Source organism: Capsicum annuum, chromosome 5 (genome assembly GCF_002878395.1).
Source record: "Capsicum annuum cultivar UCD-10X-F1 chromosome 5, UCD10Xv1.1, whole genome shotgun sequence".
Taxonomy (NCBI): domain Eukaryota; kingdom Viridiplantae; phylum Streptophyta; class Magnoliopsida; order Solanales; family Solanaceae; genus Capsicum; species Capsicum annuum.
This window is the reverse complement of record NC_061115.1, coordinates 219,161,056-219,187,097: the sequence shown is the minus strand read 5'-3', so window position 1 is coordinate 219,187,097 and position 26,042 is coordinate 219,161,056. Positions and strand designations below refer to the sequence as shown.

Genomic DNA, 26,042 nt, shown 5'->3' with positions numbered 1-26,042 from the left:
AGGTCCATAACCTTCTCTGCTCTTTTGTTTATTTACTTTGTTTGATTGGCGATCCAACTTACTCCATGATTGCAGAAAGATAATTTTAATTTCACCAACTATTTAGTAGATTTTAATTTTACCAATTTAAAGCCAAGGGAACAGGCAAATAAAATAAATTATCAGCAGGCGTGCACATAATCTGCAATCACAATCAGTAAAGCCTCAGCATCTAAAGTCTAAGTTGGCATCAATCACGAGAATGTTGATTCTTAAATCAAGTTAGGATGAAATTTGTCAATGACCAACCTTCTTATCCCTCTTTTCGGAGATGATAACATGATTCAGATTTGCATCTTTTCTCTTCTTGAGAGCTTCTTCCCTTTTCTTTTCGGCATTATCATGTTCTTGAAGCATCCAAGAAGGCGGACCTCTCTTCTTTTGTATACTGGTCCACTGGCCCCAACCAGGCAGTAAAACGGGCTTCTCGGGCTCTGGAACCTCCTCATTCAAAGCATCTTGTTTTTCTCTCTCAAATTCGTCTTCAACGTCATCACCAGCAAAAGCACACAGAATAAGTTCTTCTTGAGATGGGATTTCATACGTGGACTTGATCCCAGAAGTTAAAATCCCATCAACCATTTCTCCTCCACTATCTGGATCACTATCCTCATCAATTTCCTGCAAACAGAATAAAGAGTCAAGTCATAATAAACAGATCAGAGAAAGTCGTACTGTGGATTCAGCAAATAGAGAGATTACCTCCGCATCAGGTTTACTCACAACAGGTTCTGTGACCTGCAAGGAGATTGCACTGTTTTCATTTGCAAATTTTGTCTGCTTCGGTTTAACCGATGAATCATTCATCTGTTCACCAAATATACCAATAAGACTTAACTTTGCCATAAGAAGTAAGAAAAATGATTTTGAGACAACAAAGCTGCACCTTTTTCCACGAGTCGTCTGCAAAAATGGAAACTTCGTATGATGTCTTTGAGGATGGGTCTCTGGCAACGTCGTCAAAACTCTGAAACAAAGGACAAAATCAAAGCTTAAATCACCATAAAAAATGCAAAAAAGAGGCCAATAAGAGATGGTACTGCAGGATTTGATGAAGTTCACCATGCAATTACCTTAAACAGAGAATCATGAGCAATCTAAGACTCTTCACGAAGTGAATTGGGATCAAACTGAACTTCCCTCCCAGAAAAATTATTTTCTTCACAAGCACCGATGCCAATTTCTCTGGCATTTGTCTCACCTTCACTATCACTGTCACCATAGTAATTGTCTAATGTCACTTTCGTTTTGGGTTCAGGTGCCTGCTTCTTTTGAGCACCAAAAACCCTCCTACCAGTCAAAATATTTGTTCCTTGAGTTTTCGGCTTGTTTTTATCTTCTAATTCCTTCAATGACGACTCAATACTCTTCTAGAGCAAGCTCTGCTTCCTCATCGGCCGCATCTTTCCTTCTTTTCATTCCACGGACCTGTGAAATGGCAGTACCATAGATGAACCTCCAAACCTCAAAATATTTAGAGCAAGCAGTGAGGCAAAGGGAAGATTGATAAAATTACCATGAAAGGTAAGGAAAGCACTCCTGACGCTGGCAATTCTTCGTCCCCTTCTAAGACTTCAGTGGTCTTGTCCTTTGCTTTCTTCAACAGTTTTACTGCAACATCCTGGTCTGATCCATCAGAAGTCTCATCAAGGTCATCCATATCACTGCTTTCTTCACTAGAACTGCTCTCTTTCATGTTATTTGCTTTTCTGGACAAAAGGGCATGTTGATTCAGCTGTTCAGCAATAGCAGCTCGTGTTCCTTCATCTTGCACATCCAAGCCACGTTTCAAGATGCGCTTTGCCCACTTGGAGCTGTTCTTGTGCTTCAGGGTCAAGAATTAGATTTGTATTTTTGTAGCAACAATTCGCAAAAATACAAAATACATATTGATTATAAGGGCAGTAAAAATCATATATATTTGTATTTTCGTAACAACAGTTTGCAAAAATATAAAATACAACTTGTTATATTATGTAATTATGAAATTGTTGCTATGAAACTCATAATTAAGAGGATAAGTATGCTATTTTTGAATTTTGTCATATATATATATATATATATATATACACACACACTACTTATTCACAATTCAAAGATTCACAATGTATTAACATATTTAGGGCAACAAAGACACAATACAAAACTCGGTATTATCATATTGGAAAGCTTGAAGCATTTAGTAGCTTCCAATAATTAAGATTCAGTTTTTTTCAAACTAACATTTAGTTCAAATTTGAAGATTCTTGCAAACTAAAATGTATTGTGTATGATTTTGGGGGCAACTAAGATTTCATTTTTTTATTTTAGTTGTTACTATTTTTATTTTATGAGTATTTTCTTATTGGTTAAATAAAAAAACGAACCATTAAGTACCAAAAATCGATAACCAAAAACCGATAAGAAAATATCTTATTGGTTAGTTATTGGTTTTGCATATTTAAAATCGAAAATCGATAAATCGAACCGAACCGACCGATGTACACCTTTAATTAAGGGTGTGAAAAAATCAAACCGAATTGATAAAAATGTTATTGGGTTATTGGTATTGAGTTACTGGGTTAATGATTTGTTATTGGTTTTATACAAAAATTTATTAGGTAAATGGTTCGATTTTGGTTTTAGCTTATTGGGTTATGGGTTAAATCGATAACCTAATAAGGATACACTAAGTTTTATCCCTATTTATGTTATACTAGTTTTGTGTACGTGTTTTGCACTTGTATCATTGATCAAATGAAAATATAAACATAAGAATAATAGGTAATTAAAAAGCAGCAGTTGACATTAAAATGCATGTTATATCTATTTAAATTATATAAATAAATATTGTATCTCAAATGTGTTATTGTCCGTTGACGGTCATCTTTTCACAAACAAAAGAAACATATTTTACGACGCCTTAAATTTTTTTCTTTATATATTCATTGTTTTTTAATTGATCAATATCTTAAAAAGTTGAAATTAACAAATTCAAACCAAGACAGGAAAACTAAACCTAACCGGTATCAAATCCCATAATCCTAACCTTTTTTTTTATTTTATTTTCATTTGGTATTCGGTAATTATATTAAAACTCGATTAATTCGAATTTGCGCAAAGTAAGACCCATACAGGAGAAGTGCTCCTTACCAGGAATTTTTTCATACTCAGAGTTTGAATCTGAAATCTCTGATTAAGGTAGAAGTAACCCTATTCGCTGCACCACATCCTTTGATGATCGCAATTCTATCCTTACCTTTTTATTTCCTTTAATTATAATTTTATTAAATTAAAAAATAGTAGAAAGATAATTAATGAAGTCTCCCAACAAAAAAATTAGGTGTTACTTTTCAATGTTTAAAACCCATTAAATTCTAATATTTTCTACATTGTCAGGGTCTAAATATCATTAAACTCTATTAGCCTTTTAACTTTTATTTTTTATTTTCTTTTATTTGTTTGTAACATTGTTATATTTTTATTTATTTCGTGGTGGATCTACGACTAAATATTTTTTAGAGAACAATATCCATATTCGACCATAACAAAAAAACTTTTAGAAAGAAAATAAAAATCCAAAATACAAGCATTAATTTATAGATTCGACATTCAAATAAAGCTCTTCATATCAAGATTTAAGACTTTAATATAAGCTTATATTTCGAGTTCAACAAATAAGTTTAGTTAAAGATTCAACTACAAAACTAACGAATAATATATCAAAATATAGTTAAATAATATAATCGAAACTAAGTAACAATTAAAAAAAAAGAGAGAGAGAGATCTTTGATTTTTTGACAACTCCATTCAGCAGCAATATGCTTATATCGTTCAATTTTTTGATTCAAATTCTCAACTGCAAGAGAAACATAAGTAATTATCAAAAGAAAAGAATTCATTGTCAATTGTTAATTATATAATCTTTAAAGTTATGAATTAAAATAAATAAATAAAAGTTTAAATCATTACTAAAATAAGCAGGAAAAATAAATTAAAATAAATTTTGATCCAAAATACTACTTAAATAAAATTCTAGAACTTTTTTTAATATGAGGCAAAATTTTGATCGATTTAGAAATGTTAAATATTATGATTTCTTTTTACCATATATTCTATAACTTCTTTAATCCTTTTTTTATTTTCTTACCAATTTTGTGGGAAATCATCATATTAAAAATCTCATACGTTAATTTTTGTTTTTATTTTCTTTTTCTATTTTATTTTAGTTAAGTGTAATTAGGTATTCAACACATATTCATCATATCACATTTAATCAAAATAAGGATTCACTATATAAAAGGAAATTTTATAATGATGTGTTTAATATTAATTAGGTCATGTAATACGAAATCAAAATCAAAACAAATTCGTACTAATCTTTTCCTCCAACCCAATATTAGGATTTTAATTATATAAAAGAAAATTTTGTTGTTGATTTTTAATATTCTCAATATTAAGAAAAATAGTAAAAAGATAATTTTGTCTATTACAATTTTTTTTAATAAAGGGCAAAAAGTTCAAATCACTTTTCTAATATATTATAAATATATAAATCTCTCTCTCTATATATATATATGTATATGTATATGTATATGCACTACTTATTCACAGTTCAGTGATTCACAAAGTATTAACCTATTTAGGGAAACAAAGGCACAATATAAAGCTCGGCTATTATAGCTTCCAACAATTAGGATTTAATTTTTTTTCTTATTAACATTTAGTTCAAATTTGAAGATTCTTGTAAACTAAAATACATTGCGTAGAATTTTGGTGGTAACTAAGATTTCATTTTTTTATGTTAGTTGTTACTATTTCTATTTTATAAGTATTCTCTTATTGGTTAAACCGAAAATCGAACCGTTAAAGACCGAAAATCGATAAGAAAATATCTTATTGGTTGATAATTGATTTTATATATTTAAAAATCTAAAATCGATAAATCGAACTAATAACACATAAAACTGAACCGACCGATGCACACCCTAGGGATATTGAAGAAAACCTGGTGAATGATATTTGGGCCAAAAAAATGGGCCGACCAATTTGTATTGGGTTAGATTGCTATTTGCTATTGGGCCGACCGATTGTACAGAAAGACGGGTGTATTAAATGTGTTTAATCCTTTCTCGATGGTGAAGTAAGACCAAACTCATGAGCTTATTATCCTAGGTCGAAACAAGTTGACAGGACCCCCTTTTTTCCCGTCCCCATGCTCCCTCGTGTGGCGGCATGGGGGCAAAAAAAGGAAAGAGATGGATGGATTTTCTCTCGCTTTTGGCATAGCAGGCCGCAGTGGGAGGCTCGCACGATGGACTATTAGTTCAGTGGTAGAGCGTGCCCCTGATAATTGCGTCGTTGTGCTTGGGTTGTGAGGGCTCTCAGCCACATGGATAGTTCAATGTGCTCATCGGTGCCTGACCCTGAGATGTGAATCATCCAGGACACATTAGCATGGCGTACTTCTCCTTTTCGAACCGGGGTTTGAAACCAAACTCCTCCTCAGAAAGATAGATGGGGCGATTTGAGTGAGATCCAAATTAGTAAACAAATTTGATGAGTGGTACAATTTGTAAAGGATAGTAGAATTATTTGAATTCGTGTTTGTTAGTGATTTGATTAGTACAATTTGTAATGCATTTTGTACATTTTTTTAAAGTTGTTGAGTCCCCTTAGTGGTTTATAGTAGAAAGAAAATGTCTATTCTTATAAAGTAATTATAAAAATTTCAACTAATCACGTATCTTCCTTAGATGTATTGAGAGCTAATTATATATCTCGACAGACTAAAAATTAAAAAAATTGTATCTGGAGCTAATTATGTATCTCTACAACAGAAAAAATATATTTTTTGTTGGATGCATTATGTATTTCGACGGACTCAAAATCGAAAAGACATATCGGAGCTAATTATTATCTTTACAAAGGAAATATTGTATCTTTGTTAGATGTATTGCGTATCTCGATAGACTCAAAATCAAAAAATATGTCGGGACTAATTATGTATCTTTACAAAGGAAAAACGTATCTTCATTGGATGTATTGTGTATCTCAATAGACCCAAAATCGAAATAACATGTATCGAAAGCTAATTATGTATCTCTACAAAGGAAAATTTGTATCTTCGTTGGATGTATGATGTATCTCAAATGTATCTTTACAAAGGAAAAAGCGTATCTTCGTTGGATGTATTATGTATCTCAACAGACCAAAATCAGAAAAAATATATCGGAAGCTAATTATGTATCTCTATAAAGAAAAAATGTATTTTCATTGAATTTATTATGTATCTCGATAGACCCAAAATCAAAAAAATATATCGAAACTAATTATGTATCTTTACAAAGGAAAAAACATATCTTCATTGGATGTATTGTATATCTCGATAGACCCAAAATTGAAAAAAAATGTATCGAAAGCTAATTATGTATCTCTACGAAGAAAAAAATATCTTCATATGACGTATCTCAATAGACCCAAAATCGAAATAAAATATATCAGAAGCTAATTATGTATCTCTACAAGAAAAAAATGTATCTTTGTTTGATGTATGATGTATCTCAACAGACTCAAATCAGAAAAAATGTATCAGAAACTAATTATGTATCTCTACAAAGAAAAAAAAAAGTATCTTTGTTGGATGTATTATGTATCTCGACAGACCCAAAATAAAAAAATATATATATTGAAAGTTAATTATGTATCTTTACAAAAGAAAAAATGTATTTTCGTTGGATGTATTGTGTATCTCGACAGACCCAAAATAAAAATAAAATACTGGAAGCTAATTATATATTTTTACAAAGGAAAATTGTATCTTCGTTAGATGCGTTGTGTATCTCGACAGACCCAAAGTCAAAATAAAATGTATCGGAAGCTGATTATATATCTCTACAAAGAAAAAAATGTATCTTCGTTGGATGGATGATATATCTCGACAGACCCAAATTTAAAAAAAAAGTATTAAAAGTTATTCTGTAACCTTACAAAGGAAAAAATATATCTTCGCTGAATGTATCATGTATCTCGACAGACCCAGAGTTGAAAAAAAAATATTGAAAGTTAATTATGTATCTTTACAAGGAAAAACATATCTTCATTAGATGTATTATGTATATCGACAGACCCAAGATCGAAATAAAATGTATCGGAAGCTAATTATGTATCTGTACAAAAAAATGTATCTTCGCTTGTGCATGACGTATCTCAACAGAACAAAATAAAAAAGATATCGAAAGCTAATTATGCATCTTTAGAAGGAAAAACATACCTTTGTTTGATGTATTATGTATATCGACAGACCCAATATCGAAAAAATGTACCAGGAGTTAATTATGTATCTTTACAAAGGAAAAAATCTATCTTCGTTGGATGCATTACGTATCTTGACAGATCCAAAATAAAAAAAAATGTATCGAAACTAATTATATATCTTTACAAAGGAAAGAATCTATCTTCGTTGAATGTATCATGTATCTTGATAGATCCAAAGTTGAAAAAAAATAAATCAAAAGCTAATTATAATATATCTTTATTAGATATATTATGTATATCGCGGACCCAATATCAGAGAAAAATGCATCGAAAACTACTTATGTATCTTTATAAAGGAGAAATGTATCTTCGTTTGATATAGCAAAAGCTAATCATGTATCTCGATCGATCCAAAATTGAGACTTTCAGTAATTATGCAGAACGTCAAAATTTTCTGTAATCAAGCTCCAGACTGTCGGAATTTATGTCGTTTGCCCCGCATGATTTCCACATTATAGCCCACAAATATTGGGTTTTAGCCCACTATCAATTACGGCGTCGTATATTCCACCTATAAATATACTAGGGAAAAAGCTCAAATATGCCACTGAACTATCAGAAATGACTCATTTATGTCATCCGTTAAAAGTTGGGCTCATTCATGCCATCGCCGTTGCAAAACCGGCCTATCCATGCCATTACTTTTAACAGATGATTTTTAAAAATAATCTTGCCACGTGACAGTTTATTAAAGGGTCACACCATTTTTTTTTAAATATTTTTTTTGATCCATTAAAAAGAATCTACGCAACTTTTTGATCCATTGAAAATTAATTTGATCTATACTTTTAAAATTTGATTAATTTTTCATGAATATATTCTTAAAACATTCTCGTTCGATTTATTTTTTTGTCATTTTTAACATATTAAGATTGTTTTCATATTTTACCTTTAATATTAATTATTTTTTTCTTCAAATTAATTTCAAATACACTAGTAAATATTATTTAATAAATATATTATAATAAGATAGCTATTTTAATTGACGGACGAGTAACTAAAAGGAAACAGAGTGAGTATACACTCTACACTTTTTTTTTTCAAAGATTTATGTTAACTAAAACTTTTATCAAATATTATTATTATATTATTAATAGTTAGCTTCTCATTTTGCCAACTTTACCTACACTATATATGTTATATATATATATATATATATATATATATATTCTAGAATTGTCTACGTTCTCTTCGACTCTTCTTTTTCCAAATTTCTGAAATTAATATATCCAAACAATCCCTTAATTCACTGATCGGAAAATCTCGATTCTCAGCGGTAATTGCGATGTTGATGGTGACTTCGACGGCGGCAGCAAACGGTTACAGCACATATTTTCCAACGCCGTTTCATCTCCAACAACAACCATACATTGGTCCTGCTCCTTCGCCGTTTGCTCCTCCTGTTTATTCAGCTCCCGCAGCTATTTCCCGGGTTTATTCTTTCCCTCAATATCAACAAGTAAGAATTTATACTGTTTTTCGTTTGCTTTTACTTGTCGAGAGTTAAATTGTACGAAATTTTATCAAATATAGTTTGACTTGACACGGAGTTGAAGAAAAAATTGGGATTAATATGAGTTTAAGGGGAAAAAAAGGAAAATTTGATCGAATGTGGTTTGACCTGACACGGAGTTCAAGGAAATCTGGGATTAATATGACTTTAAGGGGAAAAAAAGAAAATTTGATCAAATTTTATTAAATGTAGTTTGACTTGACATGGAGTTCAAGGAAAAAAGGAAAATTTTTGACCGAATGTAGTTTGATCTGACACGGAGTTTAGGAAAATTTGATTAAATGTAATTTTACTTATCTCGTCTAGAGTTAAATTGTACGAAATTCAATCAAATGTAGTTTGACTTGTCACGGAGTTCAAGGAAAAAAAGGAAATTTTTTGATCGAATGTAGTTTGATCTGACACGGAGTTTAGGAAAATTTGATAAAATGTAATTTTACTTATCTAGTCTAGAGTTAAATTATACGAAATTCGATCAAATGTAGTTTGACTTATCGAGAGTTAAATTGTACGAAATTTGATCAGATGTAGTTTGACTTATCGAGAGTTAAAATGTCTGAAATTTGATCAGGTGTAGTTTTACTTATCGAGAGTTAAATTGTATGAAATTTGATCAAATGTAGTTTGACTTGGCACGGAGTTCAATGGAAAAAAAAAGAAGGAAAATTTGGGGTTAATATGAGTTTTAAGGAGAAAAGGAAGATTTGATCAAATGTAGTTTTACTTATCGAAAGTTAAATTGTATGAAATTTGATCAAATGTAATTTGACTTGACATGGAGTTCAAGGGAAAAAAAGGGAAAATTTGGGGTTAATATGAGTTTAACGAGAAAAGGAAAATTTGATCGAATGTAGTTTGACCTGACACGGAGTTTAGAAAAATTTGGGATTAATATGAATTGAAGGAAAAAAGGAAAATTTGATTGAATTTAGTTTGAGCTGAGACAGAGCTTAGGAAAATTTGGGATTAATAGGAGTTTAAGGAAAAAAGGAAAATTTGGGAATAATATGAGTTTAAGTTTAAAAAAAAAAAATAAAGGAAATTTTGATCGAATGTATTTTGACCCGACATGGTGTATAGGAAAATTTGGGATTAATATTAGTTCAAGGAAATAAGGAAAATTTGATCGAATGCAGTTTGACCTTACACTGAGTTTAGGAAAATTTAGTTTAATATGACTTTTAAGGGGGGAAAACGGAAAATTTGATCAAATGTAGTTTTACTTGTTGAGAGTTAAATTGTATGAACTTTGAACAATATGTTAAGATTTATTTATTTTTTTCCGTTGTAATAATGAGAAGGATGACAAATTACAGTATTCTTTGTATGGTTTTTCTAATGGAACAATACATACAGATACTTAAATCTGGTCTCAATAAGTATGCACTTCAATTTTGAGTATGCATATTATAGAAAACAATCACTCCAAAATCTATCCAAACAGTCCCTTAATACGCCGATTGCGAAAGTCTCTATCTCATATCCGTCCACCAGTAATTTGCAATACTAACAACTAAGCATTTCAACTATTTAATGGAGCTTTTGTTTTTTGATTGTCATGATACATAAACAAGACACTCTAATTTGTCTCAGCTACATCTAAACACCTCAATTTGGTTTCATTGTGGACACTCATGTTGTCGTGATGCATAAAATTCGGAGGTGTTTTAGATGATCATTAAGTAAGTTGGAGAGTTCAATTGATGGACACAATGGAGATTAGTTGCGGTTTTAGATGATCATTAAGTTGTAGAGTTCAATTGATCGACACAATGGAGATTAGTTGCGGTGTTTATGTCCATATTCATAGTTGGAGCACTTATTTGCTGGCCGATACTAAGTATTATGTTTTTTTCCATTCTTGTTGCAGATGACACAAATTACAGTAGAAGGTTAGTAGGTAGTGTGTGTCGTCTTATTATTCATCCTTTACCAGTAGTTGGAGTATTGCTTCGGTAGTTTTTGTCCTTCTGTGATTCCCTTTTGTCTCACTTCATGTGGCATACTTTCCTTTTTAGTCCGTCCAAAAATAAATGACATTTTTCTATATTTAGTAACGCTTCTAATTTTAAAATATCAACTTCACCCTATGACACTTTTAATCTTGCAAAATGTTCCTCTCGAAGAAAAAGACAGAAGATTATTTGACGATGTTTCTAATGTGCCTGGTTCTTGTGGACAGGCACATCAATTATTTCAAAGAGTTGCCAAACAATTATGCCTGAAGCAATTGAAAATGTGAAAGCTGCGATTGCAAGTTGTGAGATTGATCAAAAAGCCGAGGCCAAGAGAAAAGCTGTGCGTAGAAAGGCGGCAGGACAAACTTGGGAAGATCCTACTCTTGCAGACTGGCCAGAGAGTAAGCTCACTTGCTCTAGTTAATTCTTTCTTCCAGTTTGTTTTTATGTCGAATGGTTTTTAATTACCAATTAAAAAAGAGGTTGAATTTTGTATAGTTTTTTTTGGTGCTCTATGGTTCCAATTTGGTGTCCTCGGGCCCAGGATAGTTTTATCTTTTAGACTTGAATTGAACTAAGTGGTACCTTCTTATGAAGGAGAGCCTTGGAGTAACTGGTAAAGTTGTTGCCGCGTGACTAGGAGGTCACGGATTCAAGCCTTGGAAATGGCCTATTGCACCAAGGCCTATTGCAGATATGCGGGAGCTTTAGTTCGAATAAATGTATTGTTTGTTTGTGCTTGATAAGTTTTAGGTGCTGTGTTTCTTGTCCTTCTGAATAATTCCCCTGCTTCCACTCTTTTTGTGTGGAGGCAGCGAATTGTGAAATGAATAAACTAGTTATTATATCTTACTTGTTAGAATATTATGCTTTAATGGCACATCCAAAAAATGTTATGCTTTAGTGATCCATTTTCATAAGCTACTGCCCTGTAAATGAATCTGGCTTCCTCATAGGACTTTTTTAATACTGAATCTCGTCCTCTGTTGCTTTTGTTATAAGATGATTGTTGGTTGACTCGGTTCTATTACACAGTTGACTAAGTTAATTATTGGGGTCATGCAAATGATTTTCGTCTATTCTGTGGCAACCTTGGGAATGAGGTGAATGATGATGTTTTAACAAAAGCATTTTCAAGATTTTGTTCCTTTAACATGGCCAGGGTAAGTTCTTTTAGAATCATTTATGTTTTCCAATGGTGAATGTTTTTAATTGTTATACATGGTTCTGTCGGCAACATGTCTTTTGAGCTGAGGGTCTACTGAAAGCAACCTCTCTACCCCCACACAAAGGTAGGGTAAGATTTGCTTACATCCTACCTTCCCAGACCCCACTTATGGGACTGCTTTGGGTATGTTGTTGTTATGCATTAGTGTTCTTTCTTTTGATGGTCATGAAGGGGTGGTGGTCTTCCTGTCTATAATTTTTCTCTACTTTCTTTTATCGAATTTTATACGTATCTCCAGACATTCATGGATATAGGGGAGAGCTTTAATCTACCATAAAAAAAGGGGAAAAAAAGAAATTCAGAATGGTATCACGGCATGGGAGAAGGCCATTGTTGGGCTCTTGGATAGAACCGAACTTGTACTCCTCACCTCGACATGTATATAAAGCGATTCTCCTTTTCTGTTTGTTGTGGAACTGCATGTGTTCACATTTTGTCGTGCACATGTAAATTTGCACTAAACTGAAGAACGTCTCTAATTGCGTTGATCTTGAACCAGTAATAAGGTATTTCAAAATACTGTGATCAGCTTTTGAATGTTTAAAATGGTGAGTTATCTAGGTCATGAGCATCCACAGGAGGAGGTTATATCAGCGGTGATCTACTGCCCCAAAGACTTGTGTCTAATTATCAGATTCAAGTATGGATATATGGTACATTCTATTTACTGTTCTTATAACTTGTAAGGTTTTCTAACAACGTAACGATGACAGGTCGTGAGAGACAAGCGGACTGGGAAGACAAAGGGATACGGACTTGTCAGTTTTTCCAACCCTTCAGACCTTGTCGTGGCACTTAAAGAAATGAATGGCAAGTGGTCTTTCCATATGTATAAAGCATATTCTCTTACTTTGCTTCTGCTACATTAGTATACTCAATTTCTTAAATGCCATACCTTGAGATAGCGGATGATTAGATATCCTTTGAAGATCGCCGGACTGGAATGGTATGGAATGATAACTTTTCAAATGGATTTGAGATTTTCCTCTTTATTCTGCTTCTTGATACCTTATATCGGTCTCTTTCTCCCCCTTGTTTGATTTTTCATAAGGTCAAAGATTTTTCCTGGCGGAAGAGAGAGTTATTTGCAAATCCCTCTCCGACGCAAGAAGACTTGCTGGATGACTAGCACCAAGTCAAATTAGGTAAAGGAAAATAAGGGAGGGGATCTTTAGTGAGTATTTGAGCAGAGTGGAAGCATGTGTTGTTGTTGAGTGTTATTTAACCCGTAGCACACTACCAGACACTTGTAGCTTGAATCGCTAATTGACAAGGTACACATTATTCTGATTCCAGGGAAATATGTTGGAAACCGACCAATTCAACTTCGGAAGAGTAAGTGGAAAGAGAGGATTGACTATGAAGCTTTGGATTAATCAGCGCATCAGCAATTTGCATTACAAATTCTGACACGCACTGACCAGTTTCTTGTTGAATGTTGTCACAGAATGCGTCTCCAAAGAAAGCAAAGTCGACAATAAAGAGCATATTGCACAAGTGAGCGTGAAATTCTTCGAGTATATAGCAATGTTTCAGATGTATTCGTGTGGAGGATTTGAAGTCATTGAATGTCATTTCAGTCTCTAAATGGGGAAACCTCTTGGCATTGTGGAATAGGAAGTCTATTTGTCCATACACATTGTGATATTTATGTAGTCATTCATAAATTCTGTATCATTGGAAGGATCATTGTTCCAATGTTCGTGCAAAACCCGAAACCATCATCTATATGCTATGGGTAAGAACAAGTGTGTACTGACAATTTTTGCAAAACCCGAAACAATCTTCATCTATGTACCAGAGTGTACTGACAATACATAGTAGTCCTGTTCTCATCTATTCAAATGGAACAACGAACACTTTCTCACGACTGATTTGTTAGATTCAGAGATGCATATACAATATTAAGAATGACCTAATGGAGGATGAACTGGACACAGAAAACAACAATGTCGATGGGCTCAAATGAAAGGCAAAAAGTAACTCGTTCTGGCATAGGAGATCTAGTACTACAACAAACAAAACCAGTGTAATCTCATAGGTAGGGACCGGAACAGGTGAGATGTACATAGATTTTATTTTGAATACAAGAGAAAAATATGAACACTATGATGAAAATAGAAAAATAAAAGAACATATGCAACTGAGCGTACCCCATAAATGGAGTATGAGGAGGATAGAATTTTTATTCCAACCACGGGAGGTCGGGGTGTTTTGATAGACCACCGGTTCAAGGAAAAGCAATTAATAGTAAGTAGCGAAGCCGCAGTAAAATACTCTGAGAACACGACAAAGACAGAGAAAATTATAACAAAATACTACAATAAGAAGCAATTCAAAACATTAAAAGTACAGAAGCCATGGTAAAATATTATGAAGAGCATGACAAAGCTGTCTAATAAAAGGAACAGCAAAATACGACACTCGAATTACAAGAGAAAAATATTACATTAAATTGAATTGAAATAACTGATATCAACATCTAACATACATTAATGTCAATTTGCCTTTTTGGTTTATTCATGAACCACACTCTATACAGAAGTGTGTGATTATATTTTTTTGTTTTCAATACATTATTACATAACTGGGTGATGCAGAAAGTGCCCTCATTTGAAAGAAGTGAAAAAGTTGATTGTGTCCTTGAGTGCGTCGATGAATCTGTCAACGTCATCTTTAGTGTTGTAGAAATGAAGGCTAGCTCGTGCGCTTGAGCTGATTCCCAAATGCCGATGGAGGGGCTGAGCACAGTGGTGACCTGATCTAATAGCTACACCATGCTGCAAAAAACATTGTGTTATTTAGAAATATTTCATTTACATGATCTCTTAACCGATATATTGATGCAGGGTGGTTGAAATCGAGGCTCGCTTCAGAAGTCTTGTGTGATAAGAAGGTGCCTCCTAAATTTAAAGGTAAGTTCTACAGTGTCGCGATCCAACCGGCTATGTTGTAAAGGTAAGTTCTACAGTGTCGCGGTCCGACTGGCTATAGTGTCGCGGTCCGACTGGCTATGTTGTATGGAGCGGAGTGTTGGCCAGTTAAGAACTCCCACATCCAAAAGTTGAAGGTGGCGAAAATGAGGATGTTGAGATGGATGTGTGAACTTAGCAGGAAAGATAGGATTAGAAATGAGATTATTCGGGAGAAGGTGGGAGTGACTTCAATGGAGGAAAAATGTGGGAAGTGAGGTTAAGATGGTTCGGGCGGGCATGTGATGAGGAGGTGCACGGATGCTCCAGTACGGAGGTGTGAGAGATTGGCTATGGATGATTTTAGGCAGGGTAGAGGTAGGCCGAAGAAATATTGGAGGGAGGTGATTAGGCATGCTATGGAGCAGTTACAACTTACGGAGGACATGACCCTTGATAGGAACATGTGGAGGACTCGAATTAGGGTAGCGGGTCAGTGGGTAGGAGATCAGCCGTTAAAGTAAGGAAGAGCGCTTTGTTTGTATGTGTTGGGAGTTTTCTTGTTCGTGGTGTTTCGTGATGTCCATGATTTTGGATAGATAGTTTATAGTAGAACCTTATTGTGTGCTTTTATGTTTTGTGTTTGTTAAGCCGGGGGGTCTATCGAAAACAACCTCTCTACTTTATCTGAGGTAGTGTCTGACTGCGTACATTTTACCCTCCCCAGACTCCACTTTGTGGGAATTCACTGGGTATGTTGTTGTTGATCTCTTAAACGATATACGCATGCCCAGGGCTGGCTTACAAATGCCCTCATTTTTGCAAGAGTGAAGTTGTAGATATGCAATGTAGATATACAGGAGCTAGGATAAAGTTTTAATTCTCATACCTGTTGGTCAAGGAAGGTTGCAATATCTGTTGGGTGAACATCTTTAACATTGAAAGAACAAAGAGCTGCTCGCTTAACAGTTCGTGAAGGTGAAGGGCCGTAAATACGAACATCAGAAACAGAAGAGAGGCGATCATACAGATAACTACCCAGCTCCATCTGAGGAAGGATATGAAATTGTGAAGAGACATTAGATAATCACCAAAATCACTCTTTATCAGAATGCACATTATGCAACTTTACCTTGCATTGCATTTTCCTTACACCATAAATTTGAGATGAATTCAAATATAGTAAAATGTCAGAAGGTAAAGAAATATATACATTGATGATTTTTTTTTTTGGGGGGGGGGGGGGGGGGGGGGGAAGGGGGAGGGGGATAACCGTAGTGTCCAGGCCAACTTGCGCGATACATTAATGATTTATTCTATGTTCAAGACGATTCTAAAAATGAGCACTAATCAACATAAAGCAGCAACAGCCATCCCTGATGGAGGTAAATGATGTGAGTAAACCGAAAAAAGGCAATGAAGAATAGAGGTAGTCACATATATACAGTTGCAAATTACACTCAAAAGGTGGAAGGTGCTAAATTAATGGTACAAAATTTCAAACATGACGCCCCAATAAAAGCTTTTGACTGTTCTATGAAGATAAATTCAAATATCTGTCCTTGGTAGCAAATATTGAGCGCCAAAAGCCCAGGTTGATGGCTTCTCGATGTCTTATTTGAAGTCGGAACTTAAGAACTAAAAATCGAAGAACAGTAAACAAAATCCGACTGCTACTTTAGATCTCTTCAGTAGCACACCCAATGCAAAGGTGTGGTGCATTTTTTTCGTCTCATTAAAATTTAAATGCAGCTATTTTTTTGGGATCGGTATTTAGATGCTACCATAAGGAAGAAGTAACGTAGCAAAATGGAAATGTGAGCAGATACATGGACTTCAGACAGAGTGCAAAAATATATCTCTTTCATGAATAGGAGGTTAAGGGATTAAAATGCACCTCATAATCATGAATCTGTTGCATGCCAATTTCAGTTAGATAATCAATTGCAGCTCCAAGCCCAATTGCTTCTCCAATTGCGGGAGTCCCAGCCTCAAATCTGATCCCAATTACAAAAAAGGTGGAACATGGAACTTAGAAGAAGAGCACTTTGATTTAAAAATTACTTGTAGCTAGCTGATAACACTGACGTTCCAGGTCTGTATTATTTCCAGATCCAATATAAAGTTAAAAGACAATCTAGACATACTTTAGATGAGACGGGGTAATTCAATGTCTCGTATAGAATTTAAAACATACCCTCATACCAAAAAGGGCAAAAATGATGTGTGTGTATATATACATAATATATTTCTATATAATAGAAGCACTGGTTTCGACCGGTGCTTCATCAATTACTCTACTACCCCTAATTATTCCGTGATTTACTATATTACTCCTAATTAATTATTATAAATCATTTATATATTAGAATTAATAATATTTAATTAAAAAAATAGATATTTATGACGTTTGTTTCAGCTGCTTTAACCGTAATTTTACTATATCATCCCTAATTAATTATTTTAAGTCATTTATGTATTAAAAATTAATAATATTTAATAAAAAAAATCAGCTACTTCGTCATTTACTATATTACCCTAATTGCTCAGTGATTTATTATATTACCCCTAATTGATTATTATAAGTCATTTATATATTCGAATTAATAATATTTAATTAAAAAATAGAAATGTATGACGTTTGTTTCGGCTGCTTTAACCGTGATTTTACTATATCATCCCTAATTAATTATTATAAGATATTTATGTCATAAAAAATTAATAATATTTAATTAAAAAATTAGATAACATGTCTGCCTATATTATCCCTAATTGCTCCGTGATTTACTATATTACCCTAAATTAATTATTATAAGTCATTTATATATTAGAATTAATAATTTTTTTTAACTATATTACCCCTAATTAATTATTACAACAACAACAACAACAACAAACCCAGTATATTCCCACATAGTAGGGTCTGGGGAGGGTAAAATGTACGCAGTCCATACCACTACCCCCGAAGAAGTACAGAGGCTGTTTCCGATAGACCCCCGGCTCAAGACCCCTAATTAATTATTACAAGTCATTTATATATTAGAATTAATAATATTTAATTAAAAAATAGATATTTATGACGTTTGTTTCAGCTGTTTTAACCGTGATTTTACTATATCATCCCTAATTAATCATTTATAAATCATTTATGTATTAAAAAATTAATAATATTTAATTAAAAAAATAGATGACATGTCTGCTACAGCTGCTTCAACCATAATTTTGCTAAATATCTCTTATAATTAATTATTATGAGTCATTTAAGTGTTAAAAATTTAATCATATTTTAAAAAAAATAAAATAGACATAAAATGATAAATTAACTCTTGATGTATTAAATTAAATTGACCTCCTTCAACCGTGATTTTAATGTATCACCCCTAATTAATTATTATAAGTCATTTATGTATTAAAAAATTCATAATATTTAATTAAAACATTGGTTTCGACATGGCTGCTTCAAGAGTTGCGCCGTGATTTTACTATATCACCCCTAATTAATTATTATAAGTCATTTATGTATTAGAAAATTAATAATATTTAATTAAAACAAGAAAAATATGTGTTTATGACATGTTTGTTGCAGCTGCTTCAACCATAATCATCTTTGAGAAGATGATCCAAGACTTTGTTGTTAATTTAAGTATTTTTTGTTCCAATTTTTATATGAAATAATTCTATGAATATTAGTTCTACATCTTTTCTATATTTTGTAACAGGTCTCAATCTTATCATCAAACAATTAAAATAACTCGACTACACGACACATCACACTATTTTATCATGTGGAAAAAAAGTATCTTATAAAACTTCACTCCTTAGCGAGTACCGTCAAATAGTTATTATTTAAAAAATTATCGTTTTAAATCAATGTACATTTATGTTTGCATCTCATCAATATCGAATATTGGTGCTAAATGATGTCTATAGTGTTGGGCCCGTGCTGAAACGGGCCATGCACCTCTAGTATATATATATGAGAGAATTATTAAGGCATACAAGCATCATATAATGATCGGTTAAGATGAAGAGGCCGATGAATAGCTCTGAGAAGTGTGGTATTCTGCACATAAATCTAAATCACAGAATCAAGAAGTGATAGTTCCCCCATCGGTAATAAGAACCAATGACAATGAAGGGAAGATGACGTTTCCAAGTTGATATATCTTGACGATGTAAGTGATAAGTGTTATTCTATTTAGCTGATCGTACTTTGTTCAATATAAGTGGAGCAGGAAAGGATCCAAGAAACACAGGTTGACGTTAGATGCAATGTTGCTAATATCTAGAGATGATGAAAATGGACAAGTAGAGTAGAGAAACTAAAATCATAATAACTAAATAAGATTACGGGATCATGGTTCAAGGCAGGCATCGAATGCAATTCAGCTTGAATGTCCAAAAGAACAGCTGACTAGTTGTCAAAGTATTCCCAGAAAATTCTAATAGGAACATGGGAAAAAGAAACAAACCTAGAAGGCGGTTCAGCATAAGTGGAATGATCCAAATACACATCAGCTATCATTTCACCACCACCTGTAATTCAAGAAACAGGAGCACAACTTAAGACACGGCTTGACTGAAACCACGGTTAAATATTTTTTTGATAAGTAATAAAAGATAAAACCACAGTTAAATTTGTTAAATCATTCTACACATGGCATGAGACTTATCAAGTACAAGAAGTGCGAGCTGAAGAGGCAGAAAGTCAATAAAAGGCTTTAACTCTCTTTTTGAGAATCGAAGTTAAGGAAAAGTTACATACCAAGGAAAGGAGGCATGCCACAAAGAATCTCAGTCTTGCCATACAAAAATCCAACGCCTGTAGGCCCACACATCTGAAGCATGTTTATCCTCAATTTCAAATACTAAATGGAGAACCATTTATATAGTACATGACATTGTCCTCACCTTATGGGAGGAACCAACAAGAAAATCAGTGGCTAGATTCTTAACATCGACCACCATGTGTGGAACACTTTGACAAGCATCTACAAGCACTTTTGCTCCAACATCATGTGCCCAACTTATAACTTCATCCATTGGAAGAACAGAAGCTGCATATAAAAAAGGGGTAGCACTAAGAGGAGACCAATGGACAAGAAACGGATAAATACAAATATGGGAAAGCGATGGACAAAGAAAAATTTTATTCTGCTTTGTCATTCAAACAACAATGAGCAGATAGAAATTTAAGCCACGGGATATCCACAGTTCACCTCACAAATAAATTCTAAAACATGCACCAATAACAGAGACTGTTATCCACTAGGCTACACATTGTCTAGAGAGTAGAGAGTAATCTGTTTAGACATTAGGATCACAACAGCTTATATTAGGGAATGCCCATATAAGTTCGACTCATCAGAGCCTATGAAACTGAATTCAGCTCGTCGCCAATTGCGAGAATTAAACCCAGATTCAAGATCCACGAGATGGCATTCCCTCATACAGAAAGAAACATCTGATTGGAAGGCAGGAAATTGAGAGATAACTAAGACAGAACATATGCCTCGGACAGACAATCTCCACCCCAACCCCTCCACATCCTCCCTGGAGTCAAATCCTATCATGAAGTATTTGCTGGCTTCCATCTCCCTTTTTTGACAGGTCAAGTGTATGAATGAATTGTTTGCTTACTTCTATTATTTTGGTCACCAAGTTTTGCCACGAGCAATAGAAATGATAAGCAAAGGCAATCCCTCCGAGAGTTCCGATGCATCAGACAAAACTACTAAACAATACCTTCCAGTTGTTCTATTCCAAATCAACTTTAAGTTGAGCAACAGAAAAAAAAAGGAGAATCAAAACGAAGACATTCTTTTAAGAATATCAGCTAGTTCAGAGAGTGCCGCAAACTTGAAATGCTGAAAAGCAGGTGTAGTCAAGAGAAACCTGATATAGAACAGTTCCTGCAGGTTTTATGCAATAATAGATCCATGCTTTAAAAGACCTCACTAGAGCGAGGAAAATTCTAGACAAACTTGGTTCATTTCTAACTATTTTCATATCAATATATGAAGTTGAAAGTAAATCCGTTATCTACAACAGTTTCTGCTAGCTTCTTTCTGCTAGGACTAGCAGTAGTTCTTCTGAGATTTGAGAATGACACTGATTCGCAGTGGCTCATGCAACAGAAAAAGCAATTTGATCACCTTTTTCCTTATGAGGCCAATATAAATGCAGAGTAAGGATTGTTTATACAAGTTGGACTAAGAGCACCATTTATTATCTCTAGCTTTCCATCACACTAAGATGAGATTGTATTGTGCGTCCGCAAGATCCTTCTATAATCTGAAAATCAAAATTAGCGGTAACCTCTCTGATAGAACAATTATTCACCAACCTAACATATTTGAGACATGATGCATGACCAGAAGTTTTGTTCTCCTAGAGAGAGAGTCTCTTAATTGCCCTACATCTGGTACTTCATCCTCTGTCAAATTTACAAACCTCAGGACAGCACGAGTCTTTTGAGCAACGATTTGCCAAGGAACTATTGCACTGTGATGTTCAGCTATTGTGGTGATAATCTGCAAAGTTAGCAGACAACATTTTGTAGTCAAATATGAGCAGCATATCTAAGTACGTTCAGCCACAACTGCTAGATAACTTTAAGAAAATGTCTGAAGCTCAAATACACGATTTGAAGAAAAGATAACAATATATATGCAGTCTTTAAAGCGATATACAATTAACATAATTGGATGATCCTCTCAACTAACTATCTCCAGACATTAAAGTGCCAAATAACAAACTCCGGAAGAAAGAAAAAACACCTCATCTCCTGGATTCAAGTTTGAGAGTCCCCAAGAGTAAGCCACTAAGTTGATAGCTTCGGTAGCATTTCTTGTAAAAATGATCTCTCTAGCTTGGTCCGCATTAACGAAATTTGCCACCTTTTTTCTTGCTGACTCATACTCATCTGTTGCCTTTGCACTACGTTTGAAATGATAATATGAAGTAGTCAATATAACATATCTAATAATCAATCAATCAGCTATGCCTCAATCCTAAATTAGTGTGTTGGTTCTATGAATGCTCTGTATCTATTCCGCTATGGTGAGGTCCATATTGTACATTACAATATGAAAGAGAAGTCGCAAACTATAAGCCTATTTGAAGAAAAATTGAAATTAATTCTTTTTATTGATATATAAATTGCAACGAACTTCCAGAATTTATAACAGTTGTAAAAGATGCTGAGTGTAAATCTTTCCAAGATAAACACCTCAAATAATGAATGCCACGGTGGACATTGGAATTGTAAGCTTCGTAATAATTCTGCAAGGCCTTGATTACAGCTGTGGGCTTCTGGGAAGTTGCAGCATTATCCAAATATACAAGCTTTGAGCCATTTATCTCCTGCAAATATCATCAGGTTATCATTTCATGTAATATCAATCCTACACTACCAACTCCCCTACAACTAACCAAATACCCTTTTTCAACTTCAACTTTTTTTGATAACCAGAACACTAATTTTCAACTTCAACTTCAAACACTAATTTTCTTTCTTCAGATCTCAACCAACTCATGTCCAAACGCCTGCTAAGAGAGTATCAGATTATTCCACTTAGCTTATTTATGTTGGTAAATATTTTAAATTTATGCTAGCATTTCTACAGGATCTTAACTCTGCTTACCGCACAAAGCGCAGATGGCCTCAGACAAGAAGCATGCTTGCAGAAAGCTAACAGCCAACATTATAATAATAAAATTGCAATATGCTCAAATAATACAGAGAAATCATATAATCTAGTTGGGGATCAAGCTGATTATGTGTGTGTATACATGGACACATAAACAAAACACCAAAGAAGCTCATGCAATATGCATTCCCATTGCTGTTTAAGCTTTTCGCTGAAACTGCTTTGGCAAAACTTTTCTGAACTTTATAAAAACGAACAAAAAATACATGGTTGAGAAGATTCCCCCCCCCCCCCAACACACACAAAAAAGGCCAACATTCTCAAGGAAAAAAAAAAAAAACTGAGTTCCGGAATCTTCTCAAAGAAAGTGCTTGTTTGAGAAGATTGGCCAAATATTGTTCCCATTCGACAACAACGCGTGCAGGTCAAATCACTGTGGAGGTGTGTTTTAGCACAAAAAGAGTGATAGTTTAGGTAGAAAATGGAACAGTGGATAGTTGAGTAATTAAACTCGCAAAAACGTGACAGTTTAGGTAGGAAAGTGGATAGTTGAGTTATGAAACTTCGAAAACATGACGGTTGGAAGTGAAATAGATAGTTGAGTCATGAAAACTCATGAAAACGTGACCAATTAGGTAGTGAAATGGAACAATGGGTAGTTGATTTATGAAAACTCGCAAAAAGTGACAGTTTTTAGGTAGGAAAATGGATAGTCGAGTTGCAAAAACTCGCAAAAACGTGACTGTTTAGGTAGAAAACAGAACAATGGATAGTTGAGATATCAAAACACCAAAATTCTTCCATACCGCCAAAAAGATGAATCAGAATTCACCTAAAACAATTGATAGTTGAGGTATGAAATTCGTGAAAAGGTGATAATTGAGGTGTGCCTTTTACCATTAACTCAAAATTTTAACTAAGTTCGTAATCTTAAACGAAAGTTACAACCTTTTGCAGAAACAGCTTCTCCAGAAAGAAGCTTTAGTTCCGTTACCGGAAAAAGCTCCTAGCCCTATTGATTCTGTTTTATCTCAGTTAAAGAGAGTTATCAAAAAAACACCTAGAGCATCCCGGTTGTTTGAGTTCCATACTTGAATTATCAGTTGCTGAGTTTCCTACCTAAATTATCACCAATTGTTTATCAAAAAACACGCTCTACTATCAATTGTTAGTTTTTCCTACCTGAACAATGATGATATTTCGGTAGAAGAAGTGATAAATTGATATTGTGTTTTGATAAATACTGTGATAATTCAAGTAGTGAACTCACAAATTTGATAGTTCAGCCATGAAACTTGAAAAAAGGGGATACTTTAGTGTGCTCCCACAAAATTGAATACTGAGTTAGCAAAAAATTCAAGTATAAAAAATCATCCATACCGCCAAAAAAATGAATTAAAATTCACCTAATGCAGATTTTCAAATTCACCTCTACTACCACCCAAGTGGTTAATCAAATAGGTTGAAAATCTGAGGTCTCAGGTTCAAATCCCAGTAGAGATAAAAAGCCACCGGGTAATCCTCGCCATTTGTTCTAGCCTTGATGGACAGAGTTACCTTACGCGAAAGTTGACCTGAACACCACGATTATGAAAAAAAAAGGAGAGAAAAACACCTCTACTATCAATTGTTCATTCATTTCTACTACAATAATTGATACTTTGAGCTATGTTTCGATAAATAGTTGGTGATGATCAGGTTCAAATCTCAGTAGAGACAAAAAAACACAAGGTGATCCTTGTCATTTGCTCTGGCCTTGATGGACAGAGTTACCTAGAGTTACCTAGATCTATTACTAGTGGAAGGTGACAGGCGTCCCATGGATTTAGTCGAGGTAAGCGAAAGGTAGCCTGAACACCACGATTATCAGAAAACTAAGAGAGAAAAACACCTCTACTATCAATTGTTCATTTCTACTACACAATTGATACTTTGAGGTGTGTTTCGATAAATAGTTGGTGATAATCAGGTTCAAATCTCAGCAAAGACAAAAAATACTAGGTGATTCTTGTCATCTGTTGTAGCCTTGATGGACAGAGTTAACTGATGTTAACTACATCTATTGCTGGTGGAAGGTCACAGCCGTCCCATGGATTTAGTCGAGGTACGCGAAAGCTAGCCAGAACACCACGATTATCAAAAAACAAAGAGAAAAACACCTCTACGATCAATTTTTCATTCATTTCTACTACAACAATTGATACTTTGAGGTGTGTTTCGATAAATAGTTGATGATAATCCAAGTAAAACTCACGCATTTGATAGTTCAGTTCAGCTATGAAACTCGAAAAAACAGGATACTTTAACCGTGCTCCAACAAAATTAAATCAAAATTCCCATAATACAGATATTCAAATACATAGAGAAAGTCTCAAACCTGTAGTAGTATAGGGAAGTCGGGTCGGGTTACATGGCCGAGCGAACCGGGTCCGAGTTTAGGGTTATCGTCTACTAATGAAGGTGAAGACGATGCTGCTGAAGCTGAAACATGTAATTGCCGGAACTTGTATCTCCGCCGCAGTAAACCGAAGCTCCGGTAGGTTAAATTAGGGTTCCGGCGGGCTACTGATCGGAGACACGGCAGTTTTCGAACTGCGCCTTCCAACGGCGTCGTCGTTGTTGTTGTTATCATCGTCGAGCTATGTGAACTGCAATTACACTGTTATCCTTTTTTTTTATTTATTTTCATATTTATATTTTTCCTTTTAATTGATGTACCTTTCATTAAATTACATTAAACCCCTTTTGTATGACTTATTTCGTGAAGTGGCACTCGCAACATGAATTTGAACACGAGTTTTTGATTTCCGCACTTTGTATAAAACCAACTTATAAAACACACTTAAAAACACGTTATATCAAAAGCTAGAATATATTAGAAGAAATAACTTAGTATTTTAAATTGATAAGTATTACATTCTCAATCTACCTTGGGGCGTGGACCAGTGTGGATTGGGAGGGGGTTGCCAAAGCCTGGGCTCTCGATACGCCCGTGGAACTCGTCTCTTCGATTGTGGCAAGCAGCCCGTGCAATCGAGGAGACGGCGTTCCACAAGCGTATCGAGAGCCCGGACTTCGGCCTCCTCCAATCCACTCTGGTTCACACCCTGAGTCGATCAACGGACTAACTCGTTACCATTTCACATCCGATCGGGACAGTGAAATCAATTGTTTCTTAGCTACGACCAGCTAAGGCTTAAGATCCAATAAAGAATGTTTCTACGTGGTGAAACCTCCTCAGAGAATGTAATATTTTCATAAGGCTGATCTTGAGCTACTACCTAAGCATGGATTTTTTTGATATAACAAGTTTCAAATTCAGGACCTTTCGATGAATAAATTCATAAATACATACATTCAAGCTAGATTAACTATTCAAAAGCAGTCATTCATTAGTCGATTATTAATACAAATAACTTGTCGCACCTTCTACATAATACCAAA

General features: G+C 34.1%; 1 protein-coding gene, 1 non-coding gene and 1 pseudogene across 5 annotated transcripts; 1 reads left to right on the top strand and 2 right to left on the bottom strand.

Moving 5' to 3' along the window:
- Positions 1–261: 261 nt before the first annotated feature.
- Positions 262–1,873, bottom strand: LOC107872200 (annotated as a pseudogene).
- A 6,624-nt stretch (positions 1,874–8,497) lies between these two features.
- Positions 8,498–13,827, top strand: LOC107871354. Of its 4 annotated transcripts, XR_007055596.1 has the most exons (8): positions 8,501–8,794; positions 11,031–11,207; positions 11,842–11,969; positions 12,596–12,674; positions 12,748–12,980; positions 13,086–13,179; positions 13,331–13,369; positions 13,482–13,827. It is a non-coding gene; the product is annotated as an uncharacterized LOC107871354 (transcript). The 4 variants fall into 4 exon arrangements; XR_007055594.1 differs by lacking the exon at positions 11,842–11,969 and having other exon boundaries at positions 8,498–8,794; XR_007055595.1 differs by having other exon boundaries at positions 11,842–12,674.
- Positions 13,828–14,463: 636 nt separating this feature from the next.
- On the bottom strand, positions 14,464–25,312 carry LOC107871353 (cysteine desulfurase 1, chloroplastic). The gene is made up of 10 exons (XM_016718266.2): positions 24,976–25,312; positions 22,178–22,311; positions 21,726–21,885; positions 21,293–21,479; positions 19,858–20,003; positions 19,712–19,784; positions 19,419–19,482; positions 16,844–16,943; positions 15,836–15,994; positions 14,464–14,814 (listed from the first exon to the last, which is right to left on the bottom strand). Exons 1-10 carry the CDS (start codon positions 25,228–25,230, stop codon positions 14,644–14,646), a joined length of 1,449 nt encoding a protein of 482 aa, XP_016573752.1. The 5' UTR covers positions 25,231–25,312; the 3' UTR covers positions 14,464–14,643.
- Positions 25,313–26,042: the final 730 nt, after the last annotated feature.

Coding starts and splice junctions, on each gene's coding strand:
- LOC107871353 (XM_016718266.2), bottom strand. CDS start 25,230: ATGATAACAACAACAACGACGACGCCGTTGGAAGGCGCAGTTCGAAAA. Junction 22,312..24,975: donor ACTTCCCTATACTACTACAG/GTTTGAGACTTT, acceptor TGATATTTGCAG/GAGATAAATGGCTCAAAGCT. Junction 16,944..19,418: donor TATGCTGAACCGCCTTCTAG/GTTTGTTTCTTT, acceptor AATTGGGATCAG/ATTTGAGGCTGGGACTCCCG.